At 36.9% G+C, this 27,543-nt stretch overlaps 1 protein-coding gene across 1 annotated transcript in view; it reads left to right on the top strand.

Moving 5' to 3' along the window:
* CPED1 (cadherin like and PC-esterase domain containing 1) overlaps window positions 1-27,543 on the top strand; it is a gene marked incomplete at both ends in the record, with an annotated part of 287,330 nt that overhangs the window by 100,853 nt on the left and 158,934 nt on the right. The window contains 2 exons of the mRNA XM_080701788.1: window positions 9,720-9,843; window positions 11,686-11,854. Coding sequence (XP_080557914.1) covers window positions 9,720-9,843; window positions 11,686-11,854 — 293 coding nt within the window. The remainder of the gene's footprint in view (window positions 1-9,719; window positions 9,844-11,685; window positions 11,855-27,543) is intronic.

Below are 27,543 nucleotides of genomic sequence, written 5' to 3' on the forward strand. Positions count from 1 at the left end.
TTGCTCCAGTATTATTCCTCTTTCCCATGATTTAGGAAGTTTGTGCCTTCTCTGGGTTCTTCCCTTGGGTCACTATGACTTGGCTTAAGGTGCTCTGGATCTCGAGTCTGTAGTATCTCTGACCCCACTACTCCTTTACTGGGTTGTATCACAGAGTCTCCGACCCAGGGAGTCGATAGAGGATGCTTTACACTATGGGGGGTGCCAGGTTGCACGTTCTCCTATGGTGTGATATCTCTGCCACCGCCCCTCCCCCACTGGGTCAAGTCCCAGGGAGTACAGTACTGGGATTTCTCCTATGTTGCCTGCAATTTGACTCACTGTTCTTGAGTACGCAGATATACCTGTACTGGACTTGGTGAATTCAATGCTGCTGCCGCAGGTGGCAATATGGTGCCGCTGCCATGCCCTCGGCCATGAGGCTGGCATATTTTTTCTTCTCTGGTTTTGAGATCCACTCTGAGTTCCTGCAGCGTGTGCTGAGCTCAGCCACTGGGAGCTTTAGATGTTCCCTGCGCTGAAAGATCCCACCTGGCTGTTCCGCAGTGGCTCACCTCGGCTTGTTGTAGCCGTCCAGTGAATTCGCTGCTGCCGCCGGCAGTATGGTGCTGCTGCTGCGTCCTCGGGCGTGAGGCCGGTGTGTCTCCTCTGTGGCTCTGAGCTCTGTTATCAGTCCGCTTTCTCTCTGGAGCCTGGTGATTTTTTTGTTTCTCTGGTGATGGTGTTTTCTGGCTATGAAAGGCGCTGATTTTGTGGTAATGGAGATTGGTTGTTAGCGGGGCTCTTAAGCCCCGCTTTTCTCTGTCGCTATCTTCCCGGAAGTCCAATTTATGATGTTAAAGTTAAAATTCATACACACATATATGTATATGTATATTCATATATATGCTCAAAATATCTTGGCAGTACAAAAAATGAAAGATGGCTGCTGAAGAAAATTTGAAAACTATTCTTATAGAAATAATCATAAGAATTTAATGCCCTGGTCTAAGCCCTACATGAAAAAGAAATAGGTTAACTTAAGAGGTCAGAATCCAGAAAACAGGAAGAAATAACTAAAAACTACAATACCTCATTAACATCTCTAAGGACCAGCAATTACTTAGCTCTTCAGATATGAAGGTCTTGCTTCTTTTGGTTCAATTAATTGGTTAATACCTTAGTCATTTATAAGGCACAAAATAGGTCAGATGTACTTGGCTAATGCTCTGCTTAACTACCTTAGGTTGAAAACCAAGGCTTCACCTCAGAAGCTAGTCAGATTGCACCTGACTTCTGACCCATAAGTGGTATCCTCCATTTATTAGAAGCAGACTCTCGGGCACGGGTGCTGCTCAGCCAAACCTTAACCCCACAGATCCCAGTCGTATTGGTGGGCAATTGGAGGGAAAGAATCTCAGGACAAGAGAGTTCAGTAATAATGTATTTGCTCAGTCTCCTAAGCAAAAACCTTTTCTGACACCTTTCCATGTTCCTGCCCTATATCTGACACTTGAATCTCTAGCCCTCATTAGATTGCGCTTTGACAACTGGCTCTGGCCTCTATGTGTCCTATATTGTTATCTCACTCGAGGAGTCACACATTATGAAAATCCTGATATATTAAATAACAACTTAGTTCAAACATAACGCATTTAATTGTAAATAATGCAAGAGTACAGAAGGAAATTGACAGCAATACTGTGTACTTTAGCCATACCAAAAATGTGGGGGAAAAAATATAAGTCGAGATGCCCTGTGAAGTAGCCATTAAAGAGAGGTAGGGTGATGCTTGGTTTCATTTAAATAGGGGCAGTGACCCCAGTGTATGTTTTTTACATTTAAATTAGGATTGGCTTCAGTATACTTGAAAAGAGTTTGAAATCACACTTCTAGAATTGTAGTAAGTCATTCATTTATCCTGATGTAAATTATATTAGTAACATTTCATGGTTTACTCCAGAAAGTGCTCTTGAAAAAAATTTAATATTAATCTAGTGATTAATTTGGTTTGACTGTGGGTGGGCTTAGGCAGCTATTTTATTGTCAGATTTGTTTCACTCTGTATTTTAATATTTACTAGAAATTGTGTTTCAAATTGTTATTAATGATTCTCATTAATTTATATCTAATTATTCATCTTGGACCTTGCTGAAGCAATCAAGCACTTTTTTTCTTTTAGAAATATATTTTTTCTAGAAAGAATCATGCAGAAAAACATCAAAGGAAAATTAAGCTGCCATAAAGTAATAAAACAATCTTTCATGCTATTTGCTCATTGCAGTGAAATCACAGGGCAAGAAAATGAAAGTAGTCGTCTAGACATAGCTTTTATTTCCAAGGAAAAATGAGCTGAATTCAAGGTTCTTATGTTGTCATGGTCAAAACATAGAGCAGTCCATGGGGAAAATTGTTTTCGTCGAATTGCATGACTTTGACACTTCTACTGGAAAAGAACAGAAAGGAAAGCTTTTATGGCTTGCATTTACTGAATGCTCAATAGGTATTTGATTGATAGATTGGTTAGTTGGTGGAAATTTTATACAGTGACTACCCCCTTTGAAACATATTGTTGTGTCATGGATCTGGTCATTTTTATAGGTCAAATTGTGTCTCCACTTACATCAGGACATGGAGTACATCTCATTTTCTATAACAAAGTGTAAGCTATTCTTTTTCCCAAAATAGTACTGCATTGAAGTACTACACTATTTGCATTTGTGGTTTAATGACTCCCTATATTATAACAGTATATGAAAGATATTCTGAAACCATAGAAAGGAAATTATGATGTTAAAGACACATAAATTTTTGAGATCTTGAAAAATTATTGTGAATTGCTAGAATTATGTTGGAATTATTTTCTAATAATAATACTTTTATGCGTTTGGTCTATGCATTCTCTCAAAGATCTCTTTCCAATGCTATTTATATAAAACAAAAGTTAAAATTTATTAAGAAATTGATATACTTGGGGTATATTATTCCCAAAATTACTTCATTTAAGCTCAAGGATAAATTTGAAATAGTTTAGGGATTTTTTGTCATCTGTTATACATCTGTTGAATATGAGATAGTTATATTTTAATTTGTGTTGTTTATAAGATGTTTCTTCTTGAACAAAATACAAAGGAAAAGTCTCAAATAATGCAATAACTGGGCTGCCTGGATGCTGCTCCTGCAGCATCCTCATATGAACATGGTATCCTTTGCCAATCTAACAAACATCATATGAAAGTGAACAGAGAAATCCAATCTCCACCCATGTTATGGCCATTTCCAAGGCCTGAACAGTACATTTATTCACACTGCATAGGTTCAGTAAAACTTCTCAGTATCTGGCTTGCCCATTGCTTGCATCTCTATGTCCTTTTCTGTGTAATCAATGCATATATATGTCTGTTTATTTGAATAAGAAGAAACTAGAGTTCACTAATTAAGCATATGTTTGTGGTCCTATATTGCCATCTTGTGCTTGGCATTAGACATTCAATGAAGGAAAAAATAAAAAATAATGGAGTTCCTGTCCTCATAGAGCTTACAGTTCAGCAAACTAAAGATTCCCTTCCAAGCACTTAAAATAATCTCTCTCCTCCAACTGCCTATGAGTGATCAGTCTTGTGACTGTGACTCCACCTCGGAATGTGTTTCCTCACCAGCTTCTGCACTGCCCAAGAGCTGAAAGGGTAGTTGACATTCTGGCATTCACCAAATACTTTTTCAGGGGGTGGCGGCTTAGAGGGTCCTTTGTGAGGGAGGTGTCTTGGGCCTTACAAAAATAAAATGGCAGCCAATTGTTTCCATTCATAATTACTAGAACATTCTGAATTCACAAGGGACTGGATTTCAGTTCAGGCCATTGGACTCTTGCCACTTATGTCCTCCATTAAGTTATAAGCTAATATAAAATAATATTATCTTATAATGACATATATTACATAGAGTCACATATCATATAAAGATTGACAACATCTGTATCCCAGGGTCACAGAAAATTAGACTTGTAAATGACCTTAGACACCAACTAGTTATTCATTCAGCCAGTATTTTTTTGCCGCATCCACTCTGCTTTGCTACTGTGCTTTTTCAGTATCATACACAAAAGGAAAGAGAGCAGAAAACACCTGTTCTCTTCTGGGAAGTGGCAGAACTCAGACTGTTCCTCCACATACCTGTTTTCTAAGCACGCCTAGCACTCCCTGAATGACTTCAGAGTCCCCATGGTTCACAGACCTTCTAGCCACTGGAACTTTCTTACAGAGTGATGTGTTCATGCACTCTTGGTTTTCCCTCAGGAGGCACCAACGTGTAGTAAACATAATAATAATATATATGCATATATGTATATATAAACATTAGTTAATATTAGGTTGAATATTATGAAGTTACTGGTACCTAATCAATACTTAACCACTGTTTACCTAATAGAAGTCAGTCTCATATGGTTCAGCAAACCATCTCCTGCTGCCACAGATGCTCTTGTTTGAGCTCAAAGGTAATGCTTTATTTCTCTCATTCTTTTTCTACACACACACACACACACACACACACACACACACACAGCACACAGTTGTTTCTTCAGGACATGAGGCTAACAAGAAGACTAAGGTCAATCTCAATAACCTGTATGGAGAATAGGAGAAGTGAGGTAGGAGCCAGGGAAGAGCCTACCAAGTACCATGTGCATATATGTCAATGTCACTGTGAACAACATTATGATGTGAGGCTATAGTGCACCAATAAAAGTATAAATGAATGAATGAATGAATCAATCAATCAATCAATCTTTGGTTTTTCAAATACAGTGTTTGTGCTGGCTGTTCTCCATTTAATTTGCCCTTCCAGATTCACTCTAGACCTTCCTCCAGGAAGCTGTCCTCCATAGACTGCAGCAACATGATCTCCTTGTCCTCTTACTCTAGAATGCAATCAAATTCAGGGGTTGAGCACTTTGGGATGTGTATTTCCAACCTCCTTTCTTGCTGGACTCTGACTTGCAGGCAGCTGTGTGCCTCCATTTGTAGATGTAACTCTTGCTTGATGGCATTACCCTCTTAGCTATGATAGAGTTACTTCTAGCTGTGAGTTCAATATATATGTATGCATGTATTTGTATATATGCATATGTACATATAAAACATCTGGTTATATTTGCTATGCAAATAATTTTTAAAGTTATATTTGCATAGATTTTATACCTGCAAGCTAAGTACTAAGACTTGTAAATGCCTTCAGGTGGGATTAATGATATACTTATAAAAAGTGCTTATTTACACTTCTAATCTCAAAACTAATTGTTAATTATTAATTAAGACCATTCATCCTCACTAGAAATTTCAAAATAAGAAAATACTGGCTAAGTTTAGTTTTTTAATATCCAAGACAACATTCAAACATTTGTGAAATATAATTATACTTTTGCTATTACTTTCATATTAATGATTAGCTGTGGGGCAAAACATTAAATCAAGTGCTATATAAATTTGGCATCTAATCTTTGTTAGTGCCAGCGTCTTTTAGTGCTGAGTTTTTGCCTGTGGTGTATGTAATTATACGGCACAGAGAGCAAGAGTAAGAAGTAACCAAAGACATTATTTTTAATTCATTAGAATAACATTTTGGTCCCTAACCACAGGTTGGTTTAACCCCCCATGACTGGGTTATTGCTAGATCAGACTTTGACTGTGCACCTTGTGTCTCAGTACTGTGTTCAGTGATGGGGAAAGTTGAGAAGATTTGTGAGAAACGTTCTGGATTTGAGAAAGATTCTTTGACAATGTCATTAGCCCAGTAAGCATTGATTGGCGGAACCAAAAGGAAGGTCCAGGTCTTCTGGTTCTGCTTTTCTCTTTCTTTTCATGTAAGAGCACTGCAGTCATCAGGCACTCAGGTCATAGTCAGCCACATCTTAAACGGCACGAGAAAAGCAGTCTTTTCGCATCCCTAACAAATCGTTCATTTCTACCCTAGGCAATAAGTAAAGTTACAGGCTTCAGTGCTTTCTGAAATTAGCTAAGAGTAGGCAATAAATAAAGCACAGCACTATTCACCATGTGGTATTTCACATATGAATTTATTACTTAAGATGCCCTAAAGATGCATGCTAGGTCCCTCATCTATAATTGTCTCCTAAACATTTTAACCAATGTATGTTCATGAATAAAAAGGCTATTTGAAAGAGGAACTGTGTCATAGAACTTCACTCCCCAAATTCCTTCCCAAAACACAAGGTAATGTTAATATTGTTTATAAAAAATTTCTAGTCTCTTTAAATGTGTCAAGGGAGGAGGGAGAAGAGAAATGATATAGAAAAGGAAGTTGATTGAACTGGCCTATTGAGAAAGCCCTTGATGACAAACTAAAGAAGAGAATGCCCTCTTCATGAAACTCTGATTCTGTTAAATAATAATTTAGGCATAATTTATTGGCATCTATGAATATTTATGAAAGTTTCACAAAATGTGGTTACAGCTCCCCTAAATATTAACAGAGCTTATTTCTAATTTTTGGCCACAATCAAATGAAATGGGAATGTTTTTAGATGTGAAGAACCAATTACCAAGTTTTTTGTTTTTATTAGAGAATTACAAAATTAACCCCTACCAAACCGAGAATAATATGAGAGGAAGTCTAGAATTTGTTGATATATATGTATATTTTATTGATATAAGTATGTATTGATAAATTATATACATAACTCATATTTATAATTTAAATACATAAAAGAAAATAATGATAAAGTCACTTTAATCAATGTTCAATTCCATTGTTCAATTACAATTAGAGGGATGGAGGTAGAAATTATATATTCTTGGCACTACCTTTACTAAATCCCTTCAACTTCATGTTATCAGCTCCTCAACTTGAACAAAACCATTAAAAAGTGACATCAATTTTTGATGTTTTTTGACTATTTTCTTGAAGCTACTTAGATACTTAGCAAGATAAAAGGGAAATCTGAGTAAATTATACTGTTTTCATATTATGCCAAAGAAGGCTATAAATAGGGTCTTTGAGAGAAACACAATATTTTCTACTAATAATTTCTAAAGAAATAAGTCTGTTGAAAATTTCATCAAGAACCTTTATTTTCTTTCTGCAAATTTAAAGGGTTATATAAAATCTCAACTTTTTAAGAGTTAGAATTCCCAAGGAAAGTAGTTACCTTAATGGCTTCTCATTTGTCACCTCCCCAAACAGCAATTTGAATATTTCCATTATTATGATGTATTAGAACTTCATTAATAGGAAAGCCTTACAAATAAGTTATTTTTTTTAGTAGGATCACACTGTGCTAAATAATGAGATATGGGAATACATTGAGCAGCTTGACTTCTGCTGACTTTTACTTAAGAGTGTGAAGTGTTTTAAATTAGACTATGTTAGTATTGATGAAATGTGCACAAGGGGGGAAAATAATTTAAAGGCTTTGTTCCACTTTGAGAGCTAGATAAATTATTTGATTTAAAAATAAAGCACTGTGACCTGTGAGTAAAGAAACAGCAAATTTCATATTCTCTTGGAGAGAGTGAAAATTGGGGCAACCTTTTTCGAAGGCAATTTGGTAATGTCTAACAAATTTACAACGCACTTACCCATTGACCTGGCAATTACTCATGCTGAGAAAAATCTGTCCCGAGATAAACTTGTAAAAGTACACCAAAATAGATGTATAAGAGTGCTCATCACAGTGTTTTTGAAATAGCAAAAGAAAAACATTACAAAAATAAATACACAACAAAAGGGGAACAGGTAAAGTAAATGTATGTATGTATGTGTATATATATGTAATGAAACACTCCAAGCCATTAAGAAATATGTATAAGGTAATTCTATGTATGCTGATAATCTGGCAAATAAGCCAGATTCAGGCCATGATAGTTATACTTTTTAGATAATTAAAAAATAGGGAAAATTTGTATATGTAGCTTTATGTGGCTATGTTGATATTTATGTCAACTATATCAGTTTAGAGATACTGAAGAAGCAAGTGCACTGTGTTTATGTAAATTTCAAAAGTTAATATGTAAGTATTGGTGTTTTGTGGGGAATGGATTCCCAATGGGGTTGGACTGGAGTATGATTGTTTGATAAATTTTTATTTAATTTGATTTTTTAAACTAAGTATATACAATTATTTTTAGGATATGCCAATCTAAATGTTATTAGTAAGTCATTGGTGCTCTTTATTTTTATATACTTTTTTTCTTTTGGCACTGGGAATTGAACCCAGGAGCACTCTACCTCTGGGGTATACCCCTAGTCCTAGTTTATTCTTTATTTTGAAACAGGACCTCACTAAGTAGCTGAGGCTGGCAGCAATATTTTCATATACTTTAAAACCCAATAATAAGTTGGGCGTGGTGGCACGCTTTTGTAATCCCCGTAATTGGGAGGCAGAGACAGAAGAATCACACAGGTTCGAAGCCAGCCTCGCTGGCTTAAGAGACCCTGTTTCCAAATAAAAGTATAAAATAGGTCTGGGAGTGTAGCCCGGAGGTAGAAGGGTTTCCACAAACCCCAGTACCACCAAAAAACCTCCTCAATAATTAATAAAATAAATATATAACAGTCCTTTTTCATCAAATAATTACTATAACTTATATTTATTATATATTTTATAACAATTAACATAAAACATTGATATTAATATTATTTAGATAATATTAAGTATTTCATGAAACAAGGACTGTTGAGGTTTCCAAATTCATGAAGCAAGACAAAGTTTGTTCCACTAAACAAAGTTTAGAAAACGAAGCATTGTATTATCATGAGATCAACTCAAATTTTCTATGTAATATTCATGATGCAAGTGAAAGACCCCCACAGAGGGGAGACCCTCAAGCCTTGGGATTAGCGACGCCAAGTACCCACGAGAGACTTATCCTTGATGCAATGTGCAAAAGGTTTATTAAGAAGCCAATGTGCACTGGGGTTGTCTCATGACTCACGCAGGAGCTGAGATCGACCCTGAGCGCTAGGGGCTGGGATTATTTAAAGGGAAAAACCGCAAGCTGGGGAGGGGATTGGGCCGGATTACATACATCAAAGGAAAATTACAAAACCATTTGAAAAGCACAATCTGGGGTCAAACATTGGACAAGATGCTAGGTGTGTCCATCTTGTAGTCAGCAGATTTCTGGAACAAGGCGGGCTGACCTGGGGGTCACACATTTTTTATCACTGTACCCTTAATCATGATGTTTCCTAAGCTTGTACTTTTCAAACTGCAGCAGAAATATATCCTAAGCTTGCACTTTCACCCATAGCAGAAAGATTTCTCTAATCTGCACTTTAACAGAAATGAGGAACTACTTGCTATGCATTTGGCTAGCTGCTAGGGGCTTTATACTTTTTCATTGGGGTCTTACACAAGCAAAAGCCAGTTCCTATAGCTAACTTCCCCTTATTAAGAGTATATCCTTTCGCTATATGGAAGACATGTCAGCTGGGGGATGGGTAGTTAGAGACCTCAAACCTATCTCCTATTCTGAGCAGAAAAACTTGGAATCAGTTATTATATTTGTTTTCCTACTCCAAGGTAAAAGAGCAGACAAGAAGACAAAAGCCTCACTGAAGATGCACTCATATTTAATACATCCAACTTGGATTTAGAATGGAGAAACCATGTTGCCTGTTTCCTGTGGACCCTGTGGTTTAATAGATCATCTTCTATTTTGGAAGCAAATCCAAGAGGAATAAACAGAATGACTGTCTTCTGCTCTTTTGACTCTTTTCAGAATTACGACTTCCAGTGAGTCCTTCTGTGTGTGTGGATCAGGGCGAACCCTTACGGCCCAGTGCTCCAAGTCACCTTCTGAAATCGCATATGTGGAGACCATGGGGCTGGCAGCAGGAGCAGGTGTAAGCTAATCCTTCTGAACTGTTCTCTCCAGCAGGTATTTTAGGAGACAAGAAAGAAGCACAGAGCAGATCTGGGGAAGAGAGAGAGGCAGTCACATGTTAGAATCATTAGGTTCAGTTACATACATTTTCAGCTATCCTTTCTTAATAAAGAATGTCATCATTGACTTTCTTCTACACTAATTTGATTTAATTTCTCCTACTTTAGGATAAACAATTGGGTAAATTGGACTCTTATCTAGTAAGTTACATTAATGTAAATTGAATTTAAAGCCTTGACAATGTGAAACTATAAAATTTAAACTTCCAATTTATACTCAAATAACATTGCCTTAGCCTGAGTATGGCTGGATGCATTTTTTTCTAGCTATTAAATTATTTTTTAATGACTCCCAGTATCTAAGAGAAAACTTCAGTGTATCAAGTTGTCCAACATATCTCCAGGGAAAGTGTTTTAGAATGTAGATAAATTAAGAGATTTTAATTATTTTATCCAAGATGTGATACATTTTTAATTATCTAATTTTATAAAGTGGCATCCTAGCAGTAGAATGTGTATGTGTATGTATGTGTGTGTATATATGTATGTGTGTATATGTAGAAATATGTAGAAAAATATGTGTATATTTATTTATTGACACTGAGGATTAAAGCTAGGGGCTTTCTGCCTCTGATCTAAACCCTCAGTCCTATTTTACTTTTTTAAAATGGGTCTCACTAAGGTGCTGAAGTTCTCTCTATATTCCCGAGACTGGCCTTGATCCTGTGATGCTTCTGTCTTAGCCTCTCATGTGCTGGGATTACAGGTGGGTGCCACTGTGACCAGCCCAGCAATTAGTACTTATTGAAAAATCATATGCATCCTATGCTTACCTAGACTTCCAAAGTTAAAATAGGCTGGGTGTGGTGGCATACTCTTGTAATCCCAGCATTCAGGAGGCTGAGACTGGAGGATTGCCAATCTCCGACAGCTTCAGCTACTTAGCGAGGCCCTTCGCAACTTCGTGAGACCATGTTTCAAAAATAAAACAGCAAAAAAAGTAGGGCTGGGACTATAGCTTAGTGTAGAATGCCCCTGGGTTCCATCCCTAGTACGAAAAAAAAGAAAGTTGAAATAGCACAATCTTTTTATTGATTCTACTCAGATACTTAACACAGAAACATGGTCCAAAAATTGGTCATATTTCTGCTCTCATTTATGATGAACACATATTTGTTTCATTGTAAAACATTAAACTAATGCTGTTTTCCCTCTATAGACCGAACTGTTTTCTTAATATTTTGCCCTTTATTGATCTTTAATTATTGAGGGGTGAGAAGAATTAGGTAGAATTGACTAGTAGGAAAAATATTTTGCATATTCACTGTGGCTTGTCCACTACTGAAAAAAATAGCATATTTTTTATAGAGAGGAAAAGATAGAATAAAGGTACACAGCAAAAGAGGACATTTTCAGGAAGTTCTTCACTGCTCCCAAACTGTAATTTGTATCCCCTTTTTGCCATGGGCCCATGAATCTGAGGGTAAAGGGTGGTATGACTAATATAATTTAAAAAATCTTTAAAACTATTTTTCTACCTTTTTTTTCTTTTAGAAAAATATTTTGGCCAAATCTTCCAGAATGGAAAACTCTTACCCATTTTCTCTCTTCCTTCTGTACCTGCACACCCCCTGGTGGTGATACTGAGAAGCAGTTGAAATTGTCTAAGGAACCCCAGGCATTGGAGAAGGTTGGGGTCCACAGAAAACATAGAAAGGACTTAACAAAGCATTTGGGGAATTCACACATTAAACACTCAGCCCTAAATGATGGGGCATTCGCTGTGTCATTTTACTGTTTAGGAATCAAACGGCAGCCCTTTCTCCATATGAAGCAGTCTTTAGGACTGAAGATCTGTCTGTGATTCTTAAAGCGTATGTGTTGGTGACGTCCTTAACCCCCTTGCGGGCGTTCATTCATTCAGCGGGCACGGTGTGGAGTCCACCAAAGAAAAAGCGCTTCACCGTCAAGGTAAGGGCTCTGCGGAAGCTATTATTTTACCAAAGTACACCGAAGATGAGTAAAGTGAGTTGGGCTGCTATTCTTTGACCTTTATGGTGATCAAGTCCCTCTGAACAAAGATTACATTTTTTTATTGCTGCAAGCAGAGATTTTCATTTAATAGGTGCAGTTTCAAAAATGAACTGGAAATAGCTTAATTCACGAGAGATCACAAAGGCTACATCGTCTTTTCCTCAACTCATCATTGTAGTCCAGTTCTTTGACCTAACACAGAGCTGGTTCTTGACTGCACTCTTTTCCTTGACTTTCCACTTATTAAAAAAAAAAAATACATAGTCAATGCCACAGGTAAAAACATATTTTTTGCCCTTATGCTTTTTTCTTCTTCTTTGGAAAGCATAATGTGTATTTCATTACAACAGTCGATATGGAATATTTACTGAGGGGGAAAAAATAAAGCCTTTAAGTGTGCCTAATACAGGAAGCCACAGTATAAGGGATTATAAGGAAGTTTTCAAGAAAGAACTTAATAATAACTCCAAACAGTTTCGTTGTAAAAGGTAGCTCAGGTTACCTCAGTTAAAGGTAAGGTCTCAGGAAAGCATATTTGATAAAATTTAAGGAATTTTTGATTTTACAGAAATACTTGTTCAGTGTACAGATAAAGAAGAAATGGGAAGAAATTTAAAGCAAGTGCCTAATAGTTTTAAGAGATTTAAAAGTGACTATATTTAATTTTGTTTAGAATTATCTATATAAATTTAATTTTAAATTTTGGAAAGTATTCTGATGAATACTTGTAAATGATCTATTTAAAAATTGTCAAAGCCACTTTGGCATGGTAAGTGATGTTACATCATTTAATAAAATAAACAGCTGATATGTTAGGTAAATGGTATTGATGAGCCGGGCGTGGTGGCGCATGCTTTTAATCCCCGTGCTTGGGAGGCTGAGACAGGAGGATCGTGCAGGTACAAAGTCAGCCTCAGCTACTTAGTGAAGCACTCAGCAACTTAGTAAGACCCTGTTTCCAAATAAAATATAAAATAGGTCTGGGAGTATACCTCAGAGTTAGAAGGCCCCTGGGTTCTATCCCCAGTACCACTAAAAAAAAAAAAAAATGGTATTGATGACTTCTGTTCTTAAGATTACTTACTTTGTCATAAAAATAATCATCCTATCTCAATTATATCAACAATGGTGGTTTTTTAATTTATCTGGAGTCTTATTTGGTTTCTTTCATGTTATCTTTTGTATATTTACAGTAGCTGTTTGGATATGCCCAAGTACCACTAATTATCACCATTTTTCTTTTCCATTTGTTTAAAATATATAAAACTACAATATTAGTCTACTTTTGACCTATAGTAAGTTGTGACTTTGTAGGTCTAATAAAAGCTGCAATTTCAGAATATAGGACATGATGGATATCCCAACTCAAGCCAATTTTTAGGATTTATTTCTTCTACCTTATTTTTTAATTAGCATGCTTTACTTCTTTTTCTTTTAAACTATCCTTTCCTGTTTTTCACTGTAAATTTTGAATAGCCTAAGTTTAAAAGTTCTACATTCTTAATATATACATACAAAGATCACCATTAAAGACATACATTCATGTTTACTCTTACTGATATCTTAAACATTTCAAAATCTTTATCTTTTCTTCCACTCTGTCTCCTCAAGACACTTCTGATCTCTATATCACTTCTTCAAATCCCTTTATCACAAAGTAAAATTTTTTTTCTAGTTGAAATCATCAGCCACCCCCACTGGTCTTCCTTGGCTTTTCTCCCTCTTAAAAACTCATCAAATAAACTTCATCATGGAATCAGAAAATGTATCACACACACTTCCTTTATTGACAATATCCTCCCGTATTTCCTTCTTTAATTATTTGAGTGCTTTCAATTTGTGCCTAAAGCCTTTAATCTTTAATTTTAACACATTTGCTTTTATTAATTTTTAAGGCATTTCTGTTCAACATTTTTGTTTCTTCTTCTGTCATCTGGATTTTGGTCTTCCTACTTCTATTTTCTTTATTTGTGTTTTTTACATATTTTCTTTTTTATCTGCTTCCTAGATGTGTTTCTGTCTTCTGAGATAGTTCTTTGATCTTAATCTTCCAAGTCATATTTTTACAATGAATCCTCAATATTATCTTTGTTTTCTGTTTTCAGTTATTTATTTAATGTTGTACATACAGCTTATATGCTGATGTCCTTAAGAACTACATACATTTTTATTTACCTGTATGAATTTCTTACTATATATTTCTTCTTTTGTTCTTTGTAATGATTCTTCTCATTTTTATTTTTCTACTTTCTTGAGCATATTATCCTGCTATCTTAAATTTTACGTCCATCTATTTTAGCAGCAGGGTATGTATTGTTCAGTTGGTTGCCTTTCTTCTGAGGCAGTGTGCTCTTCTATGTCCCCTATTTTGTCCTTTGAGCTGAAGTTCTTATTTTGGCCAATAGTATTCTTTCTTCTTATTTATTCCAGCCAATAGTATTCCTGCTTCTTATTTATTCCAGCCAATAGTATTCCTGCTTCTTATTTATTCCGGCCAATAATATCCCTGCTTCTTATTTATTTTGGCCAATACATCTTTGGAGAAGGCCAGGCCTCACAGGTGAGTCTGAGGAGACACTGTGTAGCTGCTTTCTGCTACCTGACTGACACTGGGCCAGGTCACTTACCTGCTCAGAATCTCACCCCCTAAACTCCTCACAAGAAAAGTCTTGGGAGAAAGCACATCTCTCCATTTTAATCCTGAGGCTGGGGTGTGGGAGAGAACAGGGTAGAGGAGCAGAATCCACCTGTCTGGTAATCTCACCCATGTCATCAACATCTCAACTGAGCAGGGCAATAGCGCCAAGAATTCAGCACCTTGACTCTTGGGCCTGGATTGAAAGGTCCTTAAGCCAGGGAGGAACAGTCAGTCATTGTCCTCAAGAACACAGGGAGAGGCAGGAGTAAAATGTGAAGACTTTCCCAAACCTGTCCCTGTGTGTAACTCCCCACCAACACCTCCCTGTCCAGGGCCATGTTGGGCCAGACTTGTTTTTTATTTGGGTTTTCTTATATATTTTTTTTATCTCTTTCATCTGCTTCCTAGATGTGTTTCTATCTTCTGAGATAGTTTTTTTTATCTTAATCTTCCTTGGGTCAAACTAGTTCAAAACAGCTTCTAATGCCCTTTCACTTGGGCTCTTACTGTTTGTTCTTTTGTTATCAAATTCATACCTCATTCCAATTTCACCTGTGCTGCTTCTTAATAGGAAACTGACACCCTTAAGTGTGCTGAGTAAAAAGATTTTTTTGTGTGTGTGGTACTGGGGATGGAACCCAGGGACATTCTACCTCTGAGCTATACCCCCAGCAGCCCTATTTTTATTCTTTTTTTGAAACAGGGTCTCACTGCGTTGCAAAGGGCCTCACTAAGTAAATGAGGCTGTTCGTGAACTGTGATCCTCCTGTCTCAGCCTCCCAAATACTGGGACTACAAGTGTGATTGGCTCTGCTGAGTAAAATTTTAAAGTCTTTTCCTTTTATCCTTTTTAAATACACTTTTATTGGTGCATTGTAATTATTTATAATAATGAGGTTCAAAGTGATGCAAGCATATATGTGCACAGCATTTGGTGAGATTTTTTCCCAGATCCCACCCAACTCCCCACCCCTCCCTATACATGTTAGTGAGATCAGTAGTGATACCTTCATATATGGACATTGCATTTTTAAATTATTTCCTTCATCAAGCTTTCTTTCTCCCCTCCTTACCTCCCTACCTCCCTTCCCCAAACCCCTTCCACTATACCACTTATCTCTCTCATTTATCTGACGTCTCTTTTTTTCCTCTTTTCCCTCTATGTCAAAGTGCTTCTCCATCTAGCAAGGTAGAAATGATGGGTAGGAATGATAGGCTTCTTGTGATAGTTTCATTAATGAATGTCTTGAAGATAAATCATAAGATAAATCTCTTTGCCATTTGATTTTTTAAAATTTTCATTCTTTATTTGATATTTTGCCTCTTATTCACATTTTGGTTGTGTCTGTGGGGCTATTACAAGCTGCAGTGTAGCAAAGGAAAGTACAAAGGTCTTAACATCTTTGTCCTGTCCTTGGGGTTTTTCTTTTCAAGATCTTGTCTGATGATTCTGAACAGTATCATTATCTGTTTCTGTGGGCTAGGGGAGGTCGCACAGTTTCCTGGATTAATGTGCAAGAAAGCAATTGCTCCCTTATGAGGTCAAAGTTAAGCTTTAAGGATACAGTCAGATTCCATAAAACAAGATGATATTTATTTACCTTTCAACTGAAGTACCTCAGTTGAAACACATAGATCATACTCTTCTTTTAAGTTACTTAACTATTCTGCCAAATACTCCTTCCTCCCAGTATTTTTAGATATGAAAAATGCCTAGAAACTTCTCATTGCTAATTTGGAAGACAAAGACAAGGCCCACTTGAAAGACTAATCATGTTACCGCAGCATGTTATTAAACTCTGTTCCAAATTCCAGAAAATATAATTTGTGTGTACGTGTATGTGTGTGTGTGTGTGTGCTGAGTCCTGAATTCAGAGGCAAAATTACTTAGTTAAATCAGTAGTGATTTATGCACTGTTCAATGAGGCAAGCCCACTAAACTAGTTATCAGTGGCCATTTATAGAACATTCTGGCAGCTAAAGGAGGTATGAAAGCAGTAACAGATATAACTACGAGCTCATCTATTTCCAATTAGGTCTGTGGCTGAGATACTTTATCTGCTAAAGCTTTGGAGAGAGCAGAAATAGGAAGAAATGTACATTTTAGAAATAATGAAACTTTCAAAAAATGATTTTTTAAAAAATATCTTCTAAAAGCTTGGAGTGGTGGCACACTTGTAATCCCAATATTTGGGAGGCTGAGATAGGAGGATCACAAGTTACTTAGTGAAGCCCTCTGCAACTTAGTAAGACTCTGTTTCAAAATAAAGAATAAAAATAGGTATATTTTGGAGGTAGAACGACCCTGGGTTCAATCCCCAGTGCTGCAAAAAAAAAATCCCTTAAAATTTAAAATATTTTACAATTTGTGTTAGATGTTTCTCAAGTATTTGCAGACAAAGGGGGGAAGTTTCAAAATCAGAATGAAAATTAATAGCAAACACAATATTTTCCTGCTATATTCCTTGATCTAACTGTAAAACAACCATATTTGCTGCTGTCAAGGAAATATTATCTTCTTGGTGAATATAATAAATTTAACTTTAACCATATTTTATTCAAAAATATCTTCACCTGAATCTTTAAATTTAGTTATAAAGCTCTCCAGTTATAGCCATGAATATAAGAATAGAAGCTTATATTCATTCTAAGTATAACTTTTGGTCAAATGTGTCCATGGCTGTCTTTATATAACGGATCATATAGGTTAACTGCAAGAAATGTCATAAATTTAAATTTTGTTCTTAGAGTAAAAAGCCACAAGTTATCTCTTTTATCTATTATAAATCACAAAGAAGTTACCCAGCAGAGAGGAATCTCTAATATCTGTAACTTTGTTATGAGATCGGAAGGTTCTTTACAACGGTGACCACAGTTTTGATGAAAGCACATTGCTGAAATGCCTGGTGACTTTTGGCAGCAAACCCTGTCAAAACCTTATTTCATCCACTTGAGACGTAACTTAAATGAAGTCACTGTTTGATCAGTCATCTCATATTTGAAGATGTTATGTTTGTTGATATCTAGTACTTGACATCAGATATAAATTTCTGTGAAGATGATTCCTTGCAAATAATTATCCCTTGATAAAATCTTCTTGATTGAACTAAATCAAAGAACATTAAAATTTTTTAATTGTGTGGAAAAATCCCTTCTGTGTGCTTTGCTCTAAGCCAGACATTCTACTTGCCAACAATATATCTATTTATATCTATCTATCTAGGTAGATAGGTATAGATAGATATAGACCAATAATGTATATATAATAATTTTCTTTCCAGTAGATGTAGTAGGCAATGCCCCTTCTGGTCATTTTGATTAAAAGGGTAATATCTGAGAGATGTAGACATCTCTCACTTCAGAGCAATGTGAAAATATGCAGAAAGGACAGTGCGGGACCTCATCAAAGACCGAAGCGTGATTGTTTAAAGATCTCTTTCTGAAATGCACTTATTTCTTATCTCTTATGGGTCTTAAACATGGTAAAGTTGCAGGGATGAAATTATCCTCATTCGTCCTCAGTATTTATACAGAGCCTTTGATAATGCCAGATGAGATAGCTTATATACTCCCAGGGTAAAAATGAGTGATGTGTGCATGTATGCCTTGACCATCTTGTACTCCACCATCTTGTACTCCATTAAGTTGTATGACTATAATGCACCAATAAATGCCAGGCGTGGTGGCGCACACTTGTAATCCCTGCGCTAGGGAGGCTGAGACAGGAGAATTGCACGGGTTCGAAGCCAGCCTCAGCTACTCAGTGAGGCTTCTAGCAACTTAGTGAGACCCTGTTTCCAAATAAAATATAAAAAAGGTCTGGGAGTATAGCCCGGAGGTAGAAAGCCTCTGGGTTCCACCCCCAGTACCATCAAAAAACAAAAAAACAAAAAAACAAAGAAAAAATGACTACTGTCTTTGGAAGCAAGTGTAAGGTTACAGTATGGTTTTTCAACCTTAAGAAGTATTCTTCTGATCTTCATTTTATGTCTAAAACTGCAGGCTAATGGAACAGACCTTGTAAAAGATTTTTTCAATAAGCAGCTGGACCTTCTGTAGGCCTAGGAGATTTATGGAAGCTGTAGAGAGAATGTGAATAAAAGTCTGCTCCATAGAGTAGTAAAAAAGAAGAAGAAGAAGAAGAAGAAGAAGAAGAAGAAGAAGAAGAAGAAGAAGAAGAAGAAGAAGAAGAAGAAGAGAAAAAGCTGATGTATTACATACCCTCAATTAAATTAAAAATTCCATCAGGAAGTTCATTGGGTTTTTTGGGGGGTGGTACTAGGGTTCCTGGAAACCCTTCTATTTCCGGGCTACACCCCAGACCTATTTTATACTTTTTATTTGGAAACAGGCTCTCTAAACCAGCATGCTGGCTTCCAACCTGGGTGATCCTCCTGTCTCCACCTCCCAAATGCGGGGATTACAAGCATGTGCCACCACGCCCAGCCATTGGATTTTTTTTTAATAAATAGAAACTATAGTCAACCAGCAGTTAAATAAATAAAAGTGAGACAGAAGCTGACTTAAGGAAAAAATTATATTAAAAAAAGTGAGCCAAGCATGGTGGCATAGATTTGTAATCCCAGTACTTTGTAGGCTGAGACAGGAGGATTTTGGTTCCTAGACAGCCTTAGCTACGTATTGTGGCCCTCCAAAACTTAGTGCTTAGTGAGACCTTGTTTCAAAATAAAGAATAAAAATAGAGCTAGGGTGCAACTCAAAGGCAGAATGCCTCTGAGTCCAATCTCCAGTACTGCAAAAAAACAAAATTATATTTATCTAATCATCCCATCTTGCTCTTAAATTCTATTTCAAAGTTTTGTTTGCTTTATTAAAAGAATGATCAGTTTGCAACTGCTCATGATTTTAAAATGCAATATACAATAACTTTATTATTTTGATTTGATGCCATTGCTAGGAATTTTGTCTCTCTATAAAAATCACTGTTTCATCTATTCATTCACTTCTAACTTTCTTCCATAAAGACGTGTCAGATAATTTTGTAGATCCTTTAATCCTTAAAGTGGAATCTGAATTATTATTATACATAGAGGGAAAATTATTCACTCATCATGATCATGTTTCTTTGGTCAAAAATGATAATTTAAGTACATGACCCCGAACCTCAGAAAGGCAGGGCATGTGTCCTGAGGGCCTTACAAACTGCCTGGCAGGTACTCTAAGAATGCTCATCAGCTAATAGTGAACTACCACCATCATAGTAATTAAAGGTACCTTATTAATAGTAACATTGAAAACTTGTTATTTTGGAAAATATGATTTAAGAGTAGATCCCACAACCAAGAAAAATATGATGAGATTACATATGCCACCTTTTTTTAATTTAAACATATAATCTGTCCTGAACTAATGTAATGAACAGATATATAAAAGTGGTAGACATATACAAATCTAATTGTTGTCTTATCTTGTCTTCTGTTGCTCTAACAGCACAATACCAGAGACTGTGGTAAGTTACAAAGAATAGGAACTTTTATTTTGGCTCACATTTCTGGTCTAAGGTTGAGGGACTACATCTGTTGATAGCCTTTTGATGGCAGAGGCAAAAGGTGGCATCAGGTGGTAAGAGACAGGGAGCTGATATGTATCTGCTCCTTTTCCTCCTTCTTATAAAGCCATCAATATTCAGTCATGGAGACTCTACCTTTATGACCTTATCTTATCCCATTTACTTTCCCAAAGTCCTCCCCTAAATACCATAATGGAATTAAGCTTCCATCTTCACAGTGGGGATTAAAGTTCAACCTGTATTTCAGAGAAGACAAACTAAAATGAAACCGTAGCAGTTTTGTGTGCCTAACGATATGTATACATTATACATATAGATAGATACACACACATATATAAGCATGCACGCATATATAATTGTTATGGTGACAATATAAATATAAATTCTAACCCTAATCAATACATTTGCTAATTATTCATTATTAGCAAATTTTCTTAATACTAGAAAATCAATTGGTGTCAATGATATATCAAAAAACTGGAGGTGAGCTAAAATAGGGATTGCAGTGTGAAATGAGGGGAGATAAGTGAATTTCTTCAGAGTGCTGGAAAGATGGAAAAGGGATGCTTGTGGTGTTTTGGGTGTGGGGAGCTGTGTTTCCCTACTCCCCCTTTGCCCCCATGGCTGTGCATGCTGTTCATAGGCCTGTGTCTCTGTGAACAGCGGAGGTGTTGCAGGGGCGAGGGAGGGGCCCGGATGAAGACCTGGAAAGATCAAGTGTTTATCCCCACAACGGTGGTGGACCTCACAGAATTCTTAAAAACTAGCCTGCAAAGGCTCTTCCTCGTTCTGCACAACACGAGAATGTCACCATGATTTCTGTAATACTTTTTTGGTCCCAAATTTATAAAATAAACAGGTATTTAGAGGGAAAAAAAGAAGCATGGGAAAGAGGCAATGTTTCAAAGTATTCCAAGCATCCAGGCATAATGACAGTATCTTAATTTTTGAGTTTCTTATTATTTTAAATGTGTCTTTTATTTTATTTTTATTTTTTTGGTGGTACTGGGAATGGAACCCTTCTACCTCCAGGCTACACTCCCAGACCTACTTTATATTTTATTTGGAAACAGAGTCTCTTAAGATAGCAAGACTGGTTTTCAACCTGCGCGATCCTCCTGTCTCCACCTCCCAAGTGCTGGGATTACAAGTGTGACAAGCGTGCCTCACCACGCCCTGGGTAAATGTGTCTTTTATTTTTAAGTTTAATTTTTTAAAAACTGATATATAAGTGACATTAAAAATTGTACATATCTATGAAGTACAATGATATATTCTGATACAATATGTACATTATGTAATGTTTAAATCAGGACAAATATATTTATCTTTTTAAATCCTTATCATTTCTTTATGGTGAAAATATTCAAACTTCACTCTTCTTTTTGAAATTTGCTGTGCATTACCATTACTTACAATCACCCTACTGTGCAATTCCACTCCAGAGCTTTTTGCTCCCAACTCTTACTTAGCACACCGATCAACCTCTCCCCATCCCTCCCTCCTACCTACTCTCCCCAGTCATTATTTCTTTAATGAATGAACTAGCTAACCCAGAAGGATGTTCAGGATAGAGCATCTGTAATCCTTTCTTCACCACCCTCCACGAGATAAAGAATTGTTAAGATGGATCTCCAGGTAACCGACTCCTGAATTAAAGCAAAACTCCCTGCAAGCCTCCTGAATTTTTCCATTTCTGTGCAGGCACCTAGAGAGTTAGTGAATTTAACTTTATAAATCTTGATCCCTTGGCTTTGAGGACAAGGCTCACCTGGGCTTTCATCATTATGATAATGTTAAATATCATCCGCTAACAGGAACACATACCAGGAGGGGAAAATCAGACAAAATCAGCAAAGAACCAAGAGAACAAAAACAAAGAAGAGAAATTTGCTTGTCTAAATATGTTTGAAATTCTTGAGAGAAGAGATTATGTTTATTCTTTATTTAGGAAGTAAGCCTTAAGTGCCTGACACAAGACCCAGCACACAATCATTTATTTCCCAGGATAGAGAAATAAATGATTTGGAACAGAGACTTCACTCGTCAGATTGTTGAAAAGAATAATTAGCAATAAAGATCGCTTTATAATGAAACAGAGCAAATAATGCTATGTGCATATTTGACCAAATGTATCATTGAATTTCACTATTATGTATAGTAATAATGTATTGATAATAAATAAAATATACGAACACTTGGTGCTGTGTGCATGTATGTTTCAATCACTCTGAACCTCATTATGATATAAAATTATAGCATACCAATAAAAGAATATAAAAATATCTGAACATTCAAAAAAATAACTCCTTTATAAAGTGATACATGAATGCAAAGTAATAATAGTGAAAACAATGGCAGTGTCTCAAAAATTAATTGCTATAATGTTTAAGTTTATTACAGAACATTTTTGTACTCAGTGGGGAAGATACATAATATTTATTTATTTACTTAGAATATAGAAACAAAGTAATACTTTAGCAGTACATTTGGAAGCTTATTAGATGTTTGTAGTTTTTAACATTTTTTACTAGCAATTTTCCTTATTCCTTGAGGTCTATCTCAAAGGCCATGACAAATTCTAAATATAAAATACCGGCCAATATGCCAACTAGGTAAAACTGATTTGTCTGCTAAAAGAAGACAGACTTTTGCTCCCTTCAGGAGAAAATCTGACTTGAATTTGTCCTATGTGATTTACGCATTGTAAGTTTCAAATGAAATACAGCCTTTCTCTCCCATCTATTAAAATGTGGCTTCAAATTTGGAAGAAAGAGCAATCTTTTGTCACCAAGGAAACCAACAGCCTTAAGAAAAAAGCTTACAGTATTGCTGCCCCCAAGTGGTCTTTTTTGGTATTGCACTAATAGCCTGAACCATCCCAAGAAAGATAAAAAGGGAGAGGGGAGAGGTAAAGAGGCTTAGACAGCAAAACTTTAACCGTTTTTTCCCCTTGTGTTATGCATATTCATTTTTTGTGGTATCGGGGATGGAACCTAGGGACATTGTATCTCTGAGCTACATCCCCAGCCCTATTTTTTAGACTTTTAATTTTTGAAACAAGATCTCACCGAGTTGCAAAAAGGCCTCTCTAAGAAGCTGAGGCTGTCCTCAAACCACGATCCTCCAGTCTCCATCTCCCAAATTCTGGTATTACAAACACAAGCACCAGGCCTGGCTTTCCATATTAATTTTTAAAGTCATCTGAAAAATCAATAACTGAGGTAGTAAGTCTATTTGTTAAGCAGAGATTCTGAATGATGATAATTTTCGGTGCAATTTAAGTTGCCTAGGCCACAAAATTATTTGGAATGGTTTCAGCATTTGTCTGTCACGGGACATTCTCTTCCCATTTAAGAAGATTTGTTTTTCAATACACAATGATTTTTTGAAAATTACTATAAAGCTAGAATTGGCATTTTAGAGTCAACATCTAAGCCTCTATTACTTTTCTCCACGTATCATATATGGTACTTCTATTTGATTTTTATTTAAACCTCAGATCTGCTGTTAACCTGAATTTTTAAAATTATACCTTGGAGTATGGAACTAAAATGTACCTTTAATTTCTCTGGGTGCTACCAAGGCAGATTCCTTCTCAGTATTCTGCTCACATAAGTCGTGCTGCATCCTGTACCTCCCGCAATGTGAAGGCATACCTGAGTGCTTTGGTTAGCTGTAGCTCCACGGAGCACCTGCCTGCAAGGCAGCCATTCTCTGACTTCCTCATTGACTGGTAGGAGCATTTCTGTATACATTACTCTCCTGTATCTCACACAGCTGTCCACTCACTCTGCACTTCCAACCTGTGTAGCTATTTCTTAAATGTTCTATGAAGCAGGTCTTTAAAATTTAGAGAAAGTGACTGTAAACAGAAGAGAAATTCTAGGTATCACTGTGTTTATACATATCCATGTCCATGTGTAGTTTGTCTGTATGTCTTTGTGCCTTTATGTCTACTTCCCTAAGCCAGGTGTATAGTCTTCTAGAAGTCAATAATTCCAGGTACTACAGGCAGTCCTGTGTGTGTGTGTGTGTGTGTGTGTGTGTGTGTGTGTGTGTATGTCTTTCTGGGGATTGAACTCAGGGGCATTTTATCTTTGAGCTATACCCTCAGCTCTATTTTATTTTATTTTTTTATTTGGAAACAAAGTCTCAATAAATTGCTAGGAGCTTTGCTAAGTTGCTGAGGCTAGTCCTGAACCTGTGATCCTCCAATCTCAGTCTCCCAACTACTGGGATTACTGGAGGGTTTTTGGTTTGTTTGGTTTTTGTTTTTTTTTTTTTTTTTTTTTTTTTTTTTGTGTGTGTGTGTGTGTGTGTGTTAAGGACGTCTTCAAATCAATCCTTTGCTTTGATAGAAACTTCTAGTATAAAAATTTCTACTAGAAATTTTTCTAGATATGTTTAAAAGGTATGAGAGTTTTCCCATGTGCTTAGATACCCAGACCATCTACATAAGGAATATGTATTCATGTCACAGAGTCAAATCATTATCTAAACTCAGAAATTACAGAAGAAAAACATTATGCTAAGGAAATATATTTCATTTTTATGCTTTCAATGAGTTACTGTTAAAGCAAAAAAGAAATGTGACTTTAAATATGGATAGGACGGTGATGACTCCTTTCAGGCTGAATAATAGGCACATATCCAACTGCATTTATACTCCAGAGGAGAGAAAAATGGATGACTAGTGTGAGATCTGTAGTACTGCACATGCAGGACAGAGAGGAGCAGCTTCTGGAACTACCTCTAGAGGCCTGGGATGGCTATGCGGTAGGGAAGTCCCCATGCCAACTGTACGCCACAGGCAAGTCTTTTAGCCTCTCTGAATATTTTAAATTAAGAATTATGCCTCCATTTCTAAAATACAGTTGGGAAAATATATTTTAGAGCATGCCGATTGTTCCAATTTTGAAAGATTCAGCATTTACATTTTATTTTAAAATGCTTATTGGTGCATTGTAATCATACATCACAATAAAGTTCAAAGTGATGGAAACATACATGCAAAGGGCACTGAGTTAGTTCATATATGTAAAATAGGAATGGTTCTCCTATGGGTTAAAGAGAGGTTTTTTTCGAATTTCTTTTAGTATATTTACTGTGCCTTCCTATAGGCTAGACATCAAGTTAGACTCCTGTGGCATTGTGTTAAAAAAAAAAAAAGACCTCCTTTCCTTTGTGGAATTTACTTTTGTATGGCATGACAGGGCAAAAATAAATTATCTGGGCAGGGTGTGCATGCTTGTAATCCTAGTATTTGGATGGCTGAGATGGGAGGATCACAGGTTTAAGAATAGTCTCGATAATGTGGTGAAACCCTCAGCAACTTAGTGAGACTCCTTAGTTTCAAAATAAAGAAAAAGAGAAAGGGTGGGAGTGTAGCTCAGAAGTAGAGTGCCCCTGGGTTCAATCTTCAGTACCAAAATAAGTAAATACATAAAAACAAAGAATCAATGCTACATGTATAAACAAATGCAGATAATCTCACATTTTTATACAGCTAAGAATGAAATGAGCAAGAGGATGAGTAGATAGTAACTGGGCTACTCTCTTTTTGAGAGGTGGAATTACCTCCGCAGCTCATTTGAGCTATAATTCATGAATGAGACCAAGTGCTCTTAGAAGAGCTGCTGCTGAATCATTCCCAGGAAAAGGATAATTTCAAAATCTTGAGGTAGGGGAGACCTTACATATTCCCAAAACACCACGGCTCTCTGACAGTGTATCATATGAAACAGAGGGAGAACAGAGCAAAGGAGACTAGAGAGAGGCAAGAAGCCACCAGGACAGGACTTGAAATCCAGAAAGAGACAAATTTTCCCCATAAACAAAGAAACACCATTTAAATATGGTGGACAGGAGAATGTTGTAATTGAACTATCTTTTAAGCCCACTCTGCTGCCGGTTATGAATAGAGGCAGAGGACCAGAGCACCGATAGGATAGAGAGGTGACACTATGAAGAAGGATGTTTGTGGACACAGGATGAAAGAGAAACAAGAATTAGCATTGGAACAAGAGAGGGGGTAGACCAAGGGCATTCAGGAATGACTGTAGCCATTATTTGAATTTTGGTGGCATTAACTAGAAAAACTGGGTAGGGGACCAAGTCAGGAGAAGCAGTGGGAAGAAGAAATGTGAGATGGGGAAGCCCAGCGGCAGACAGGTTCCTGGTGAGAGGGCTGATCTCACCCATCTGCCTCCTCTCTGGTTTCCCTGCTCTGTTCCCTAGCTAAGAGCTCTGCACAAACACCCCACTCAGGGATTTCTTGGTGCTTCTCCCATTTGCTTTATCTTCCACCTTTCTTCTCCCCAAACCCCCACTCCCCAGGTTCCAACAGAGGTATGCTATTACTTCTAGAACAAGAGAACAACAACTGTCATCGCTTGCCCATGGTAGTGTGATGATGCAACCCACACCTGTCCAGATGTCCATCACTGTAGGAACAGGGAAGCAGATGCACCCATCTCTCAGCTACTGTGAGCTAAAATATGTGGTGTCTCAAACCCCAATTCCAATCCCCATGAGGAGAGGAGAGTAATTGACTGTGAAATATTCATATGGGAAGGTGAGAATATGCTTGGGAAAACTCCCACCCTAAAAACAGTTAACTTTATTCAATGTTTGGGATAGAAACCAAAAGTGGAGTTGGAAGGAATTGTAAAATGGAGAACTCAGATCAGAAGATCTAGGCACTAAAAATAATGATAACATCAAACAGTGAGGTTCTGGGATCACCTTCTCCATATGTAGGTGTGGTAATTTCTGAGACTCAGGATCCATTTCAAAAAGAGAAGGAAAGAACACAGAATTTAACCAAACAAACAAATTGAATCAGTTTAATTTTGTATAACAAACTACCTCCAGCTCACTGATTGTGGACAGACACTTCTCAGTATTTGGATTCTGAGGACTGACTGGGGAGGCTCTGCTCCACTGTGCAGGGAGCTGGGGGTTGAGCTGGTGTTGTATTCAGTTGGCTTCTCGCACTTTCAGGCCTGTGGCTGGGCTTCTGAGTCACAGGGATGACTTGGCTCTGTTCTCTCATCATCCTGAGGTAATTGTCAGGGTTCCCACGAATTGCAAGGGAACAAGCCCCAAAGGCCAAGTTCTAACATTTTGCTTTATAGCAGATTGAATGCTTAACTCTCCAAAATATACATCCATGCCATGCCTTAACTCCGAGAACTTGTTAATCTGACCAAGGGTCTTTGTACATGTGATTAAGTTAGGAATGCATTCCTGAGGTCATCGTGGATTATTCAGATAAGCTCTAAATTCGATGATGCGTATACTTGTAAGAGAAAGTCTGAAGGTAAATGACAACAGAAGAGGCGCACCAGGGAGAAGGCCAGGTGCAGGTAGAGTGACAGATCAGAATCTAGCCATGAAATTCCAAAGGCCACCAGAAGCTGGAAGAGGAAAGGAACTGGTTGTCTCCTAGAGCTG

The sequence above is a fragment of the Muscardinus avellanarius genome (genome assembly GCF_963383645.1).
Source record: "Muscardinus avellanarius genome assembly, chromosome: 9".
NCBI lineage: Eukaryota > Metazoa > Chordata > Mammalia > Rodentia > Gliridae > Muscardinus > Muscardinus avellanarius.